Source organism: Penicillium daleae (assembly GCF_028827525.1).
Source record: "Penicillium daleae strain IBT 16125 chromosome Unknown utg000005l_segment0_segment0, whole genome shotgun sequence".
NCBI classification, from domain to species: Eukaryota; Fungi; Ascomycota; class Eurotiomycetes; order Eurotiales; family Aspergillaceae; genus Penicillium; species Penicillium daleae.
Genome location: NW_026623153.1, coordinates 3,354,575 through 3,371,726, shown reverse-complemented (window position 1 = coordinate 3,371,726; position 17,152 = coordinate 3,354,575). Strand labels below are relative to the sequence as shown.

At 51.2% G+C, this 17,152-nt stretch overlaps 7 protein-coding genes across 7 annotated transcripts; 3 read left to right on the top strand and 4 right to left on the bottom strand.

The window, feature by feature from the left end:
- Positions 1-134: 134 nt before the first annotated feature.
- N7458_005389 (uncharacterized protein) lies at positions 135-732 on the top strand (the record flags this gene model as incomplete). Its single annotated transcript, XM_056908771.1, has 3 exons — positions 135-339; positions 360-492; positions 519-732. The coding sequence occupies 3 exons, from the start codon at positions 135-137 to the stop codon at positions 730-732; spliced, it is 552 nt and encodes a 183-aa protein (XP_056767389.1).
- A 443-nt stretch (positions 733-1,175) lies between these two features.
- Positions 1,176-2,578, bottom strand: N7458_005388 (uncharacterized protein; the record flags this gene model as incomplete). The annotated part of the gene is made up of 5 exons (XM_056908770.1): positions 1,176-1,606; positions 1,670-2,297; positions 2,351-2,399; positions 2,467-2,512; positions 2,569-2,578. The coding sequence occupies 5 exons, from the start codon at positions 2,576-2,578 to the stop codon at positions 1,176-1,178; spliced, it is 1,164 nt and encodes a 387-aa protein (XP_056767388.1).
- Positions 2,579-2,780: 202 nt separating this feature from the next.
- N7458_005387 (phosphoribosylaminoimidazole carboxylase ADE2) lies at positions 2,781-4,685 on the top strand (the record flags this gene model as incomplete). Its single annotated transcript, XM_056908769.1, has 4 exons — positions 2,781-3,246; positions 3,305-3,402; positions 3,475-4,432; positions 4,489-4,685. 4 exons carry the CDS (start codon positions 2,781-2,783, stop codon positions 4,683-4,685), a joined length of 1,719 nt encoding a protein of 572 aa, XP_056767387.1.
- A 906-nt stretch (positions 4,686-5,591) lies between these two features.
- Positions 5,592-6,872, top strand: N7458_005386 (uncharacterized protein; the record flags this gene model as incomplete). Its single annotated transcript, XM_056908768.1, has 3 exons — positions 5,592-5,762; positions 5,828-6,332; positions 6,379-6,872. The coding sequence occupies 3 exons, from the start codon at positions 5,592-5,594 to the stop codon at positions 6,870-6,872; spliced, it is 1,170 nt and encodes a 389-aa protein (XP_056767386.1).
- A 292-nt stretch (positions 6,873-7,164) lies between these two features.
- N7458_005385 (uncharacterized protein) lies at positions 7,165-9,858 on the bottom strand (the record flags this gene model as incomplete). The annotated part of the gene is made up of 1 exon (XM_056908767.1): positions 7,165-9,858. One exon carries the CDS (start codon positions 9,856-9,858, stop codon positions 7,165-7,167), a length of 2,694 nt encoding a protein of 897 aa, XP_056767385.1.
- A 1,408-nt stretch (positions 9,859-11,266) lies between these two features.
- Positions 11,267-13,076, bottom strand: N7458_005384 (uncharacterized protein; the record flags this gene model as incomplete). The annotated part of the gene is made up of 6 exons (XM_056908766.1): positions 11,267-12,051; positions 12,109-12,366; positions 12,420-12,453; positions 12,512-12,640; positions 12,724-12,772; positions 12,829-13,076. 6 exons carry the CDS (start codon positions 13,074-13,076, stop codon positions 11,267-11,269), a joined length of 1,503 nt encoding a protein of 500 aa, XP_056767384.1.
- A 482-nt stretch (positions 13,077-13,558) lies between these two features.
- On the bottom strand, positions 13,559-15,632 carry N7458_005383 (sphingomyelin phosphodiesterase; the record flags this gene model as incomplete). Its single annotated transcript, XM_056908765.1, has 4 exons — positions 13,559-14,960; positions 15,011-15,288; positions 15,341-15,427; positions 15,492-15,632. The coding sequence occupies 4 exons, from the start codon at positions 15,630-15,632 to the stop codon at positions 13,559-13,561; spliced, it is 1,908 nt and encodes a 635-aa protein (XP_056767383.1).
- Positions 15,633-17,152: the final 1,520 nt, after the last annotated feature.

Sequence of the window (17,152 nt, the reverse complement as noted above, 5' to 3'; positions counted from 1 at the left end):
GACGACGATTGTTGAGCTACGCTTGGTTGATGGGCTGTACTAGCTTGGTCAGATTTGGAAAGGCCAAAAGCTATCACAGAGAGGGGTATGAGAGGGGAAAGGTTTCTCGAGTCTCGATCGACCAAATCTGAGTCATGCATCATCCCTGGTCTTACGTATCCGCCATTTCCATCTTCAAGGACAACCCCATCGCTTGGATCTTCGAATGGCCCACCAGCCACATATCATCCCATGAGATGTATTGGCTTCTAATTGATGTTGGTCATATGGGAAATCCAGCAAATGCCCCTGCAGATTCACAAGCCTACACCCTCGCGACAGCGAAGAACAAGGCGTGCCGTTGGCTAAGTTTACGCGAGCTTTTGGCCAGGTTATCGACGAGGTTGTAGAATGCGAGAGGGCCAAATATTCAAACTCATATAACCCTCCAGATGAAGATAAAGTGCCTCTGGAGGACGAAATAATAGAAAAGATTGAGGACGATGTTATCCAGTGGCGGGAAAGCCCTCGCGCTGTAGAAACGGGGGAGATGCGAACCCTCCTATTCCACCAGAAATGAGGATAACGTCTGCATTCTTCCTTGCCCAGCAGAATAATGACTGTGACCAATTTACAGATGTGAATGGAAAGGGCTTTTTCGATCTTGAAATTATCAAGCTCTTGATTCTTTACGACGAAATGGAACCTGTGCTACGTGAATGTGCCCATGAGGAAATGGGCATCGACACTTGAATGGTAAATCATGTGGACATTCATTCTTTGATCTTGCTGATTGCCTATATTGACAACTCGTGTATAGGCCATGGAATACGATGGCGGGTAGGACATGCTCTACAAGTATGCATCATGTGCCTATCTGTGTCTTAATGTAGCCTGCTGCTTCCCCGGATTATGGAATGCAGCAGCAGGCAAAACACCCGAGAAAGACTATCGTCACACAAGATCATATCAATCATTGTTGAGACAGTACACCGCTTCTGTAACGACCTCCGAGATCGTGTACAGTCGTCAACCGCTGGAACGACTACGCGCAAGGTAGACTCTCAAAATGATATCAATTCGAATCATTACTCTCTGATGAGCGTTTCAAGAAGTATAGCAGGTCATAACTCATGATGCCAATAATTGGCATGTAACGGTCCAACATAGGGAGCGACAGATTACGCTCTGGTCCTTCACTCTTCCTTCTCGGTCCGCGGAGCTGGACCAGAATCACCCGCTGTCTCGGATGTCTCATCGCCCATCTGGGGTGCTGCAGCTGTCGTATCTTCTGCTTTGGTGTTCGCCTTGGGTGTGGTATCGTCAAGTACGATATCACCATCCTTGTCGGCAGAACCTGATTCACCATCGGCTGGATTGGGGACCGTGGCAGATAGATCAGATGTCCCGTCCTGAGCAATTTCCTCGCCCAGGTTCATCTCAACGCCCATTCCATCCTGTAATCCTAGATCCTCTACACCCACAACCGGCGGACCCCGGGCATGGGGAATTTCCTCTGATGCATCTGCTGGCGGCGAAGCAGAAGCCGTTTTGGACTCTTCCTCGCCTTCAGCTGTCACCCTCGTTGCGGTTCCGACCTCTGGCGGCGGGATGATTGTCATTCCTTCTACGGAGCAGTCAGCCTGAAGCCCAAGACAAAAGTTTTGTCAGATATAGCGTAGCAACGTACGTTCATCCACTATACCACTGTCCACACCCTCTAAAGAAGCGCTGGTCAACCATGGAATTGGCGTAAGAAGAGCTCCTCCAAGAGACTCATCACTTCCCAATCCAGAAGTGTAGTCAGGTGTCAGATAGGCCCCGGCGCTATTGGTAGGATGTACGAGCCCGTTCGGCTGGGCAATGGCGCTAGAGGGAGCACTGAAAGGGAAGACATCGGCACCACTAGTCACAGACACTACGCGATCCACAGCTCGTAGATAAGCAGGCAATGTCTTATAGTGGGCAGTTGGCCGAAGAATGAGCTCCGCAAGTCTCTGGATCGTGTGTGGTGGCTTTGCCACAAAGAATGACTGGATGGACGAGCGTATAGATCTTAGGAGCAGCGCGAGCGGTGGGGGAAGAGCGTCGTGTGTCTGTGAAGAGGAAGGCTGGGGTTGGGAATCCGGCACACGCTCACTCGAGGGCGGCGAGCCAATTGTTGCCTCTGGTTGCTGGGGAGGTTGAGGGTCTTCAGGAGCAGTATTCTCCTTGTTGCTACTCTCTGGGACTGCGTTGGCCTCGGAGGGTGGGAGGAACGGCTGTGGGTTGTAGGAGCTTGGTGGCACCTTTGGCATGGGAAAGACATTGTAGACATTCTATAGAAAGATGTTAGAGACAGATAGATCCAAGTCGCATATGTGAGCCTTACATATTCCAACCGTTCCAGCAGCGGTGCGACTATCCCTGCCCACTTCTCTCTACATCATAGCATCAATCAGCCTCGCGTGATCCAGGGTGTCCTTGCTATCAAATATTCACACATACAGGTCGATCGAGCCGCCATTGGCGACTGCATCAAGGGCTTCTTCATCTGCAATGAATGGTCAGTCAGATACACCCTTCGAAATATGTAGGGGAGCTTCCTACCTAGCGACATGGTCGAGGTGTGGGAAGCTGCTCAAGATGGCGATTAAGTTACGAGCTTGGGCGGTGATGGCACGTGTTGCTGATTGGGCGACTGCAGAGCTTATCGATAAGGTCATGTGACTCTCCGCGAATTTTCGGCGGGGTAGCTGATGACTCTTTCCGTAACTTTTTACAGTTCACAGTTCGCAATTGCATATTTTTGACCGATCACGATGTGGAACTCTCGCAAGGTTGGAATCCTCGGTGGCGGACAGCTGGGCCGCATGCTGGTCGAGTCTTGCAACCGTTTGAACATCCAGGCCAATGTACTCGACGCCGAGAACTCCCCAGCCAAGCAGATCAGCTTCCACGATGGACATGTTACGGGCTCTTTCAACGAGCGTGAGGCGGTGCGACAATTGGCCAAGACTTGCGACGTCATGACCGCTGAGATTGAGCACGTCGACACCTATGCCCTCGAAGAGGTCGCCTCCGAGGTCCAAGTTGAGCCCAGCTGGCAGGCCATCCGGACCATTCAGAACAAGTTCAACCAGAAGGAGCACCTACGCAAATACGGAATTCCGATGGCTGATCACCGAGAGCTAGTCAAGAATGCACCCGAGGAATTGGCGGAGTTTGGAGAACAATTGGGTTACCCAATGATGTTGAAGTCTAAGACTATGGCATATGATGGACGGGGTGAGTGCTACGTTTCGGTAGCAGTGTAGGGCTTGGACTGCATACTGATTAATTTCAGGCAACTTCCGTGTGAACTCGAAAGAAGATATTCCCGAGGCTCTTGAGGCTCTCAAGGACCGGCCTTTGTATGTGGAGAAGTGGGCCTACTTCAAGATGGTTCGTGACTTGCCCGATCACTGGAATATTCTGTCGTCAATCCACATAACATCTGACTTGACGCTTCTATAGGAGCTGGCTGTTATGGTCATCAAGACCAAGGACGAGGTCCTTTCATACCCCACCGTGGAGACTGTCCAGGAGGACTCAGTATGCAAGCTGGTCTATGCGCCAGCCCGGAACGTGTCTGATAAGATCAACAAGGAAGCCCAGGCTCTCGCTCGCACGGCTGTTGCTGCATTTGAAGGCAAGGGTGCCTTTGGTGTCGAGATGTTCCTGCTCGAGGATGACAGCCTCATGCTGTGCGAGATTGCCAGCCGCATCCACAATTCTGGTCACTACACTATCGAAGGCTGTGCTTTGTCCCAGTTCGACAGCCACATTCGTGCCATTCTGGATCTCCCGATCCCTGTCAAGAGTCTCGAGATCCGCCAGCCCTCTATCATGCTCAACATAATCGGTGGCTCTGCCCCCGACACCCATCTCAAGGCTGCCGAGGCCGCTCTTTCGATCCCTAATGCGGCTATTCACCTGTACAGCAAGGGTGCTGCCAAGCCTGGCCGCAAGATGGGCCACATCACCGTGACTGCCGCGACAATGCATGAGGCGGAAACTATGATCCAGCCCTTGATCGACGTTGTTGACAACATCCGTGCTCAGCGGGCCGATATCAAAACCAAGGCTCAGCCTTCCGGACCTTCTAAGCCTGCTCCCCAGGTGGCCGTTGTTATGGGCTCTGACAGCGATCTGAAGACCCTGGTCCCCGGTCTCAAGTTGCTGGAGCACTACTTTGGTATCGAGCCTGCCGTTGAGATTACCTCTGCCCACCGCACACCCGACTACATGGCTGAGTATGCTGCTCAGGCTGCTTCTCGTGGTATCAAGGTGATTATTGCCGCTGCTGGTGGTGCTGCTCATTTGCCCGGCATGGCTGCAGCCCACACTGCTCTGCCTGTTATTGGCGTCCCTGTCAAGGGCAGCTCGCTCGATGGTGTGGACAGTCTGTACAGCATTGTGCAGATGCCTCGCGGTAAGTTTGTAAATTAGATATTATCCAAGCATACGGAGACTAACTCACTCTTTCAGGCGTCCCCGTCGCAACTGTCGGTATTAACAACAGCATCAATGCAGCTCTCCTGGCTGCCCGCATTCTGGGATCTTTCGATCCTGCCATCCAGCGCAAGGTTGAGTCCTACGCCGAAGAAGCTCGTGCTGAGAACATGGAGAAGAAGGGTACTAAGATGCGCGAGCTTGGCTGGGAGAAGTACTTTGAGCAGATGTAAATTCCTTGATGGGTATCGGTGACTTGGACCTGACGAAACAAAAATATTTCGATTCTTTTAGGTGGGATAGATGACCATCGTCTTTCCTACGTTTGTATACAGCGGGAGGCGTTTTATATCAGATTTTAGACTACAATGAATGACAAATTTCACTAAGACCCTTCCTGAAGTCAAACCTCTATCGGGCGACTAATAACAATGATAATTTTCCAGGGCTACCTATACGCTGACCAACCTTGCCCACCTGAGATAGAGTTGGAATTTGACCTCACCATCTCTACCTTAGGACCATCTTGCTAATTATTTACCCGCTGATCTAATACCAGAGGAGAAAAAATATGTTCGTCCTCGTGGGACGAAACCGCTATCGTGACAAAGATATTTATAGGTTATTGATCCCTACAACATCCAAGGTTTCATGAATTCCTGACGCTCCTTCCCCCATACTCAATAACTTCAAGGAGCTGGTGCCCGGTTATCGAAATCATGCAGTCTTCCTTGATTTTGGAGTGGGACAAGGTTCATCATCTTGATATGTGACGTTTTGGAAGATATGAGCTCCACGATCGATATCGCTTTAGCTACTGGTATGCCTTGGACCGTTCTCGTTGACTTAGACTCGATGCAGCGCAGATCTTGGGACACCAAAAGTATCTTCTGACGAAGGTATCCTTCTAGGAGAGTGGTCGCGTGGCATCGCAGAAGCAGAAGTGCCTCAGAGTGTTGTTGCAGTAAATCCAAAGAGGTGAATCCAGACCCTTCAGGTGTGATCTTGCTTTCTGATGGAGCATGGACGTCTAGAACAGCACTTGATGCTGTATTCTCCTGACCACGACGGATAGGTGGATCTACTTCTCGAAGACAGGCTTTTCTCAAGAAAGTGGACCACTCGCCAATCGACCCATTATGGTTGTGCTTAGTATGTCGCCAGAAGAGGACGGAAAATTCATATTTCCTCTTCCTTTCGCACGCGCCGAACTTGTGGACATTCGTGAGGTGTTTACGGCGCAGATCCCAGCGTGGCTGGGGGAAATTCGGAAACTCTTGGCCGTAATATCCACACCAATCGTATTTGGGGTCAGTTTTACTTTGGTTGAGTGAGGACTGAGAAGCATGGAAGGTGGCCTTCCATGCTTGTCCAGATATGCTGGAGTTACATCAAAGCCGGGAAATGGGGATCCTTCACTAATCTCACCGAGCTAGAAAGTCTAGCCCGTATACTTCGACAGACTGGGCATTATGACGAGGCCTCGATAATCTACTGGATGATTGCATGTGGACTTGACAGCCATACTCCCAGCACGGAGAATCTTGAGTTTCTCGCGGATGTACTCACGAACCTCGGCCTGGTCTATACGCAGCAACGCAAGTTCGAAGCTGCTCTCGGGTCCTTTGATAGATCATCAGAGATCATGTCTGAGCTGGGAACTCTGACTCCTCACGCATCCATGTCCATCACGTACAACAAAGCAGTGGTATTCATGATGACCGATCGCCTTGACGAAGCAGAAGTATTCTTGCGCGACGCCGCAGCATATTTCTCACAAGATACTACTGCCGAACACACCCTACCCCAAAGCGAGCAGAAATCCTTATACCTTCGGATACTGAACAATATCGGCGAAGTCATGCTACGGAAGAGGCTCCGTACCAGAAGCATTACAAGTGTTCCAACACGTATACTATGGTCTAGGAGACTCCAGTCGACAAGGTGATCCTCAGCCTGCCCAGGCATCTCTGAAGCTCAACGTGGGCAGAGCCTTTACCATGCTTGGAGATTTTGCGAGGGCTCGAGAGTTGCTTGAAGAAGTAATCTCAATTTACACAGAATGGTGGGGAAGACGACACACGGAGACTACGCGAGTGACTGATGAGCTGGCCTGGATGCTGATGGAAGAGTGTAAATATAAACACGGCAAAGGAGAGGATGTAGATGCAGAGGCGAGGCGTGCGGGTGAGCTTTGGAATGAAGTTTTGGATTTTTATCGGCGGACTACTGGAGATGCGTCTGACGTGGTGGTTCGAATTGAAGTGAATATGAGACAAGTATCTTGCTACACGACAGTTGATGCTTTCGATTCTATGATACCGATGGGGAGTATTAGCCCTGCTCCAACCTACAGGGGTTGGTTACTGAGGTCTGGTCTGGGAAAGGGGAAATGCGTGATGGGTAACAACCGCATCTAGCATAGCCACGACCTTGACGATGTGATGTACAATTAGTAGAGAGACAAGGCAAAAATTGATGGACTCGATTGAAAGACACTGAGGTGATCTTTGATAGATAATACACCAGATCGCTAATTTACATAGAGACCCCAACCATCCACGCCAAGAAAATAAAGGAAAAGGTGAAACGCCTAAATGACAGCGCTGAGATGATGACCAGAAGCTATTCAAAGCAAAAATAAGAGAAAAGAAAATCACAAGCGAATGAAAGTATTCAAGAAAACAGGAAAGAAAAGCAAAAGGAAGGTAATTAGCGGATGCTCTGTCTCCACCGATCAATAAATTCCTGCTGCGCCGGATCAACAGGCTGCTGTGTCATATTCGGTCCACAGCCTGCAGGCATGGCATACGCCATACCACCCGGCACGCCCATCATCATGCTATTATAGGCTTGAGCAGCTGGATGTCCCATACCGCCATATCCGTAGGGCTGTGCGCCCATTTGGTAGCCCATGGGAGCTTGGTAGCCCGGGTAAAGCGGGAGGGATTGCATGGACATGCGACTGGCATATTGCCCAGACATCGCGTTCCCGTAAGGAAGGACGTCGTGTGATGATTGGCGGGCGATGTGCTGCTGCGCGGGACGAGTCTGCGGGAGAGCAGCCATGCTTCGGCGCATATGCAGATTCTTTGCGTTGCCGCGCGGCGGGCCGTTCTCCTTCTGTAGGCGCATGCGTCTTTGAGCGAGAGTCTCGTCCTCGTGGGCGTCTGCAGCCGGGGTGGGCTCGGGCTCGGGCTCTTTCGGTGCAACTCCTGTCCGGGTGTCGATTTCGGCAAGCAGTTGACTGGCAAACTCGCTATCTGCTGGGTTTTGGCCACGGAGTCGCCTCATGCGTTCGGCGAGTGTCTCGCCTTCTTCTTCGTCGTCGTCGCTGTCTGCTTCGGGTTGGGCTGTCTCTGCTTGAGGTAATTCCGTCTCGTGTACCGAGACGGGTCGCTTCTCTGGTAATGGTTCGCCGCGCAGTCTGGCGCGACGCGTGCTCAATGGCTCGTTTTCTTCTAGCGCTCGCCTCTCCATCAACCCAACTGGTTGGTCTTCGTCATCATTCTGGACCTGGTCGGTGTACAACATTGCAAGCGGAACATCGTCATCATTCACAGTATTATGATGGTTCCATGCCAGTGTAACGGGTCTTCGACGTCTCTTATCACTCTGTTTCTGGGCCATTGCATCGAGCTCTAATAGAGTAGAGTGCAATCCCTGGGCCTGTGAGGCAGTCGGAAGATGGGTTCGCTGTCGCTGCTTCATTTCTTGCTTTCGTAGGTCCAGTTCAGCGAGTAACGTATTTGGTGGTCCCACATAATCCACGAATCCCTGCTCCTCCTCTTCCTCGCCTTCCTCGCCGCTCTCCGTTGAATGCTCCTCGCCTTCTGTGTCGCTGCTACTGGATCTGTCGGAGTCATCTTCATCATGAGACCCATCTCGGTGTTTGTCGCGCGAACTGACCGACCCTTCTTCATCGTTCGCATGGCGAGTACTGTGGCGTTGACCCATTGGAATGTGCGAATTGCGGTTTGCCCTTTGAGTCGCAGGGTCTTTGTAGATCGTCTTACGCTTCTCTTGTTGGAAGACGTACGAGCCCACTTGGCCGGCGTATGGGTGATCGGTAAAGGCTGATACGGGTGCATGCGCCGAGGCGTCGAGGATACTATCAAGCGTCGCAACTGCCGAGTCTTGCTTCACGTTCACCTCGAGGGTGGTACTCGGTTTATCAAAGAACAGACTCGCGCGAAGTTGAGGTGGTATCTTGGACTGGTGCCTCTCCCTCTCACTGGCACCTAGCCGATCCTGCTCCGATCCGGCCAAATAAAGCGCGGACTTCCTATCTTCGGCGACGATATTCGTCAAAAGCTGTGTCCGGCGCTTTTCGCGATCGGAGATTGGCTTGCGAGAGAGTTTGGGCGGGAGGTTCAACATGCGGGGGACTGGAGCAGGGTAGTATACCATGTTCTCACCCATGCGTGGCTCCTTGTACGATTCCGGCTTACTTGCAAGGGGCGGTTGGCTCAGGGACAACTGGCGCCCGGAATTTGCGCGCTCCAAGGGCGCGAAATGAACGCCATCGAAATCGGTGAAGAGCGACCTCGCTTGCTGGAAGGTATCTCCTGAGGCGGCCGAAGCTGGCCGCTCAATTTCCTCCGGGACTGCACCATGGTCATCGTATTGATTGTAGTACGGGTCGTGCGGTTGGGTATAGATCGGGGCTTGTGGTGGGGGGAGAATGGCCGACGGGGCGGGCATGCGACCCAAGAAGTGGCCGTCTTCGTCGTGGTCAGGTTCTGGAAGCTGGGCGAGTCGGGATGCGCCCGAGACGGAGCGCTGGCGCGTGGAGAAGGTCGATCCGTGAGACGCAATCGTCACCGGCGAGAATGCTCCATTCCGGAGATTGACGGAATTGGATGCAGAGCTGCACGAGCGGCGCTTCTGTTCCTGATCCATCCTGCGGATCTCGCTGGCGATGTCTGTTGAACTGGCGCTGAGCTGTTCGGCGCTTTGTTCCAGCCGCGCTACATTGCCCACGTAGGCCCCCTGAGATGATTGTAAATCGGGAGTCGGGTGAGTGATGGGGAGGTCGCTGGAAGCGCTGCGTAAAGGGGGTTCGGGAGAGGAAGAATGTCGCGCGACAGCCGTGTTAAGCGGAGGAATGCGGCGTAGACTGTTGGATCTGCTCGATTGCTCGACGGGGGAAGGATCGGCGCCGTAGTCATCGGCCTCGACAATATCGTAGTTCGCGGTGGTCATGGAGCGGATCATCGAGCCGAGGTGGCCGAGGACGTGGTGATCGTCGCTACTGGCGGCTTCTAGCTGAGGTCCTTTGAGATGGTCGACATCGCGCAGTTGCTGAAAGACCTGTTGGACGGGTGAAGCGGTGTCCGAGATGTCCGAGTTGGAGTCGGAACTGGAGGCGACTTCCTCGACCTGAGCGACGGCGTTGTAGGCCATGATATCCGCACCGATTCAACCGTCGCAAGACCGACTCGGTCGAGTTGGAAAGAGATCAGTCGAGAGGAGAAGGGGTGGGATGTCATATGAAGTGAAAGTCGGACAGTAATCGGGCCAGGAACCAGAAGGAAAAGAGAGAAAGGGTCAGGAACCAGTGGAACTTGAAACTTGGAAGTTGGACGGGTGGGACAAGGATTTGAATGGTGTCACAGACTCAGTTCCATGGGAATCGTTTTCCCCGAGGGGGGGCGCTGCTAAATTTGGGTTACGTGCCACGATCACTTAAGACAAGGCAAGACACGATTCTGACCCAGTCGGTTCTGAATTGATTTGGACTTTAGCCGCGAATGAGCCATCCAAAAAGCCTGCTCATCCACCAGGTAAACAGGCTCATCGAACCCAACAAAATAAGCCCAAAACAAGGCATTCGAGGTGGCCAAGCCAAACACGTCGAACTCTTTTCCAGTGCCGACTTTCCATGTCTTGGACCAGTCGAGACACTCGCCTCCCGTAAAGTGGAGAGAGGAAGAGGACGATGCGCACGGTCTGGCCACTGGAGAGTGGGCACTTTGGGTTGCCCGCTTGGTTGGCGCTTACCGTAGCACGACTGGAGTGGGTTGGGATACCATTTGGATAGTTTACACTGGTTGCATTTTGGGAAAGTCTTTTCTTTTTCCATCGGGCTGGTGCAGATGCATCAAACAAACAGAACTATCCTAGTACGAAAGTCCCCGTCACAGCATCAAGTCGCTCGTTCAGAAAGAGATTAGAGATGAAGATCGATTCGCTAGGATCTTATCTAGGCGATGCCCCGGCCGAGTTAAAGATCTAGCACATACCCAGTAGTAGTGCAGTAGTACTCCGTAGACAGGCAGAGAATAAGCACTCAACCGAGTATAGTTACCTGCCGCAGGTCTAGTCAGCAGTATATTTGTCTGAGTGGCTGCAAACTGGGTCCTGACCAAAACTTTTCCAGACAACTTGGAACCTACAGATCAGTCCTACAATCATTCCCACTAAGCAATATTGTTGTTGGAAATCGTGGCTTCCGAGCTACTGCAGCAGGTCAGCTACGGCACATCCTCAGACCAGCGATATACATCACGTTTCTTCCAATCGCGTGCGCCTCAAAGATAAGTAATGCTTGGCAAAGCAAAGTCGGTTCCAAAGGTGGTTAAGCATCGATCAAAGCGTATCTGCACCTCAACAATCAACCATACAAGTACAGACTACTACTAACACAGGGCACGGTGAATACGAGAAATCAAAGACATTTGCCACAAATGATGGTACACTACAGTCAAAAGAGAAATTAGCTATCACAAAGAAAAAGGTTGAAAGGAACCGACTCGAAACAGTGTCCAACTCAAAAAGGTGATGGCAGCAACCTGCATTTCAGACCCACGAATCAGGGCTTGACAAAGGTCAAAAAGTCGAGTGACAGGTCACTGAAGAAACTGGCTCCCGCCACAGTCTTGGGATGGCCAGATGCAGTCACGTTACAGTAGTCAATCCAGTTACCAGCGGCCTTGCTCTTCTTCTGGATGAGTGCCAGGTAGTCCGACAACAGACAGCTCTTGCCGGGGCCATTGTGGCAGTTGGCAATCGGGTAAACCGCATCGTTGAACAAGACCCGAATATAGGTCTCGTTGGTCGAATGATGTCCGGAGCTGACTGCACAGTTCAGAGTCTCAAAGGCCACAGTGCCGCGCAAGGTGATGAAATGGGCAACGTTGTACAGGTGGTTCGCGGGGACGTGGTTATCGGGCAAGGGAGCCTCGTTATCGAAGATACCCATGGCAGAGGTCATCTCGGCGATCTGGTTGTCGTTCAGGAAAGCCATGATCAGGTTGGGGATGTCGAAGCGACTACCATCCGCAGCAGTACCAGTCTGACCGGGACCTTTGCTCAGGAGGGTCAGGAGGCTCTCGAGGAAAGGCAGGAACAGCTTGGGAGCTGGACCATCTGCACCTGGTCCGACGCTATAGTAATAACTCAGGTCCTGGGAGTAAGCATAGTTGCGCAGCTCATCCTCGGTGAACACGCCACACCAATCACTCAGATGGCCGGTGATCTGGCTCTCATATGCGCACATGTAGGGGAAGAAGAGGATGTCCGTCTGGGTGAAGGTCAGGTTACCGCTGACCAGCGAGTTGAGACGCTTAAGAGCCTTGGGGGCCCAGGTGGCATCAACTGGTGCAAACCCGTCAGTTTATCTCAATTGATGCAGTTAATGTCACCCCAACTCACAATCAGTGACATTGTTGCCTCCGCTCGAGGTGGCACCGAATTTCGGGCACGCGTCAGAGGGGCCGAGCGAGTTACCGATGGCATTGACAGAGCCGGTGGAGTTCACACTGACCACTGTGCCGTAGGTGTCGGCGAATTCATACAAGTAGCCATTGACAAAGGCACGGGCGGTTTGAACGACGCGAGATTTGTTGATCGGGCTTGCATACTGATTGGCCCAGACGTAGAAGGGGTTACCATCCTCGTAGAAGTCGGGGTCTTCGATGGTCAGAATGAATATGAATGTAAACATCATGGAATGCTCTGCTTACAGCGGGCGCGGAGTTGGTATCCGAGGTCAGTAGCCTGGTTGTCATCAGCATGGGTATACCCAAGTTGGAAGATGCATGCATAGAAGACATACCTCCTTCCATCCGGTCATAGACTCCTGTGCAATTTGCAGGGTTGGGTTGGTCAAGACAGGGCTCCAGTCCTTGATGAAAGACAAAGAGTCACGGGCATCGAAGTCTTTGCCGTTGACAGCGATTTGGATCTGTAGATGTTATTCATGGTGTCGTGGCCGCAGTATCGAAACCATAGTGGTGCATATAGCATAGCAGAAGGACCTGAACATACCTTGTCCTTGATGCCAACCCACGAGTTGTAAGATCCAGTATCGGGGAATCTACGCCAAGATCAATCTTATGTCCCAACTATACCACCATTGGATCTATCTCTTACCGGCTTCCGTGTCTCACAACATAGGCAGCCTGTTGGACAGTGCATTTGTCAGGCACGGTGTTCTCAACGCCGTTGACATTGGGTCCAGCAAAGTACGGAGCATTGCCACCGGCAAACTGCAACGGATTCTGAGCGGTCTTGCTAGAAGGGAACACAATATCATTGGCAGGAGCCAACACCGCGGCCTGGCCAGTAGCGGCCGCCAACAACAAAGAGGTAACGACAGTCTTGGAGAAGGAATTCGCCATGACTATAATCAATGTCTCGAAATGAAACAAATGTTGATACCAGGTGAATTCGGCCATTTTCCTGGTGATCCATGCCTCCTATATACTCCTGCATGACGCCGATGTCCGACAACCAGGCGCTAGGCGTCCCTTAGTCGCATTTAGTGTTCGTGGGGGCGCCGTCGAGTTTTCGGGCCTATTGCCGGCCCACGTGCCTATTGCCGGCCCACGTGTCAGTCGGTGACATTTAACCGAGATGAAATCGAACGTGGCATGGAGAAATTATACTATCTAGAAGTTCTCTTGCGTTGCTAGTTCTATAGGGTTTGACGCTAGTCCGGCTCTACTGCAGTTAAGGGTAAACTTCGGGCCAATTGCTGGATTTGGTCGATGGAACGAGTTAGATGGAATCTTGGAAAAAAACATCGCTTCTATCGCATATTTATTGCGAGTCGAATTCTTAGACCTTTGTAAACTAATATCTAAAATAATTCTCCAGCAGCTTACGAAATGGTGGAGTTCACCGTGGAGTTAAGGAAAGTCTGGCCTAGCTTCGAAGATGCAGAGGTCTTGAAAGCCGACACGCTCTCTTCGAAATTGGAGAATATCGCACCAATAACAGATTCACCGCACGCACTTTCCTGGGTCACGGTGCTGCTATCAGAACGCTTCTTCTTCTTAAAGTTGATACCCGGCGAGATCGTCACGCAGTTGTACTGCGACTCGGCTGCTCGAAGTTGACAAATTTCGTCCGTTTTACAGTCGCCCGTGCAAGACGAGACGTCCCACCCTCGGCTCTTGCGAGCAATGTAGTCTTGGAAGACGGAGTCGTCGCTCTCAAATAGTGCCGTGACATTATGCCAAAATGCAGGTGTGAGCTCTGCGGCACTATCGGTGACAGCAGGGCTCAGGAGAGAACCGTAAGTGTCCTTCGCAGAGTAGTACTTCTCCCAGGTCGGCTTTGTCTGATAGGTAGAGCTCGACATGTTGGTAATGTACACGGTGTAGTCCAGCACACCAAAAGTTACTGGATCAACTGAGTAGACACGGAAAGTCGGGTTGCCCGAGGTTGGGGTCAAGGCCGGCGCAATATAGGACATCATAGTGGCAGTGTCTGCAGACGGATTGGAGTAGTTCGAGTAGGCAATCTCGAACTCATCTTTGTGGGTGTGGCCATAGAAGACTGCCGCAATGGTCGCATCATAGCGCTGGATAATCTGATTGAAGTAGTTGGATCCATCGTGGAACGCATCACCAGCTCCCATGGGCATGTGTCCGAGGAGCCACACACGCTCACCTGCAGTCTCGGCAGCATCGAGCTCGGTGACGAGCCAAGCGAGCTGGCCATTAGGATCCGACTGCATGGTCTTCTCATAGAGCCAGAAGTTCTCCTTGTAGTAGAAGTTGGTGTTGAACGAGATGATACGTAGATTGCCATCCGGGTACATCACAGAGTAGGAGCCATAGTCATCAGCGGTGGTAGCAGCTGTTGATCCAATCCATTGAGTCCAGTCAGAGGAGAGGGTATCATATGCCCATTGGCTGGAGATGGTGGTGTCAATGTCGGAAGGAGGGAAAGAGTTGACAGGCGCAACATCGTGATTACCGATGACACCGTAGACCAAGTCAAGGTAAGAAGGCATTCGAGTTTTGTATGCGTCGTTCAGATCGCTCGTCACTTCAGTCTCGTTGACGAGCCAGACGGCACCCTCGACAACATCACCCGTGAAAATGGTGAAAGATGCGTCGGGCGCCAAACTTGCAATCGCTTCGTACATGCTCTCCTCGAGAGTAAGGGGAGAATCGCACTGGTGATTGCCGTATTCACCGGCCGGGTAGCTGGTGTTTCCGGGCGCATCGGCGGATGTGTACGGACGACAGCAGATGTTTTTGGTACAATTGTAACTATTGACTGTTAGTACGGAGTGCGAAATCACCATTTTGGGAAGACATACTTTGCGCCCGTCTCATACGAAAGGTCAACGTGGATGTCGCTGATGTGGACAACCTGGATAGGAGTTTCTCCACTGGAAGCAGGACGCGATGCATTTGCTGGCTTGGCAGATGGGAAGTCCACTGTGTATTCCGTAACATCAGGGTAATCGCATAGCCCAAATACGGTAGAACAAAACAGTTGTGCAGTCGTGGAAGGAATGTCCATATTGCGAAGGTCATGGGCAAGAATAGGCCCTTCACGAGAGATAGCACCCTCGCAGACATCGCTATCCTCAACCTACGCCAACGGTCAGCGCTTGCTGCTGCAGATGTTCATGAAGAAAACTCACCCCTGCCAGAATGCACACTTCGGTGATCACGTCGACAAAATCGGCATTACCCAAATGGGCCAGTGCTTGAAGGACAACGAGGAGTGCCTGCACTCCATGATTAGTATTTCTGTATCGCGAGTACAAAGATACTCAAGCAATTTGTACCTACCTCGCATGCTGTACAGGTGACAGCATCTTCGATATCAGTCAGGATCTCACTGACGGTGGTTCTTTTGGCTAGCGATTTTCCTGGATTTGCAAAAGCCCCTCCAAGAAGGCCTGCAAGGTAAACCCATCGCAGAATGAACATGTTGATGAGCAACTATCCAGTAAGGATATTCTATAGCAGCCGGTCGAAGCCAAGCACCGATCGACGGGCTTTTAAGTCAGGATACACATGGATCTGTGGCCGATCAGTACCAGACTTTCCATGACAGCAAGCGAGATAATTTCTCCGTCGCCTAACACTGAGGCCAGGGCCACAGGAAACGAAAATCTCTCGCATCATGGCACGTTCCTCTCTTTTAAGCAGTGATTGACTGCTCCGAACCGAAGCGGAGTTCACGGCTTCATAACGTCACTTGTCCTGTGCGCGTGTCGAAAATCTTCTCCAAAGTGATTGGATCGTCAGGGGGATCATGGTAGGGCAGAATGTCTTAGTTTTCCTCTGGATTCTCCGGATTCGCCGGTCAGTTTACCGGTAGTTGCATTAGTTGGGCGCTAAACGATAATCTATTCCTGAAGAATTTGGACGGGATGATGTACCCACGGGGGATTTCCCCCTTTTGATAAAGGCGTTATCGCCCTCTACCCGAACCGTTTAGAATCACATTGCAGAAGGATGATCATAAGCTTTTTTTAATCTATGTGTGTAACCCATGACCCATGGGTGGCTTACTTTTGTAGGGAAGCGAATGAGGTGGGGTGGTTAGACTTAACTCGCTATGCCATTATGGATTGTAGCGCGTACTACGAGGGGAGTGTGTGCTATGTTGAACTTGGGAAATTGTCTCAAAAGCGAGCATGCCTAGGATTGCTAACATCTGATTAGATGAGAGGTAATTACTGTTTTCTATATTGGATGGTCGGGGTAGAAAGGTCACAGGCACGGAAATATCTAAAGCGATCGGTTCAATGCATCGGTGGAACATTCAAGCGAATCGCATGACCATTCCTGCAATGACCACAGCTTAATCACTCACACACTTGGGTAACCACTGGAAATATCCAGCAAAGTTCGCCCAACCTCATCAGGCTATCATCACTTTACTTGCATCAATCACTATAGGCAGGTGGAGAAAGGCGCGAGTAGGTTTTGAACTGATTCTGCGCTTAACGAAAGATCAGGAGTGCAGCAATGAGAAAGTTAAATCAAGTCAACCTAATTCGTGTCCGTGAATGCTGGAAACACGCTCGGTTTTCGCCATGATTCTGGAATAAGTTGATCATCCTTCAGCCTCAAGCTTGAATGAATGCGCTACGCACTGAGTAGGTATGGATGTATACAACTATCGCTCGGCCTCCGACGCTTTCCCTGGTTCATGGGTTCCGCTCGTCGATGTTGTACGAATGGAGCTAAGACACATGAGCAGCTATCAGGTGAATGTGAATAGTGGAACATTATCCATTCACCATACTTCTAGGTCTACACTCTTATGGATATGGTTGATGACCTGCACTACTAAGAATTCGTAGGTCCCGTCTCCTTCAAGATATATGTTGGTGAGGTGAAAATCTTAGTACCTATTGACCTTACCCGGTATTCTAGAATCTCGATGAATCCCTGAACTGCTGACCATTTTATCATCATCCATCAATTCTACTATAGGC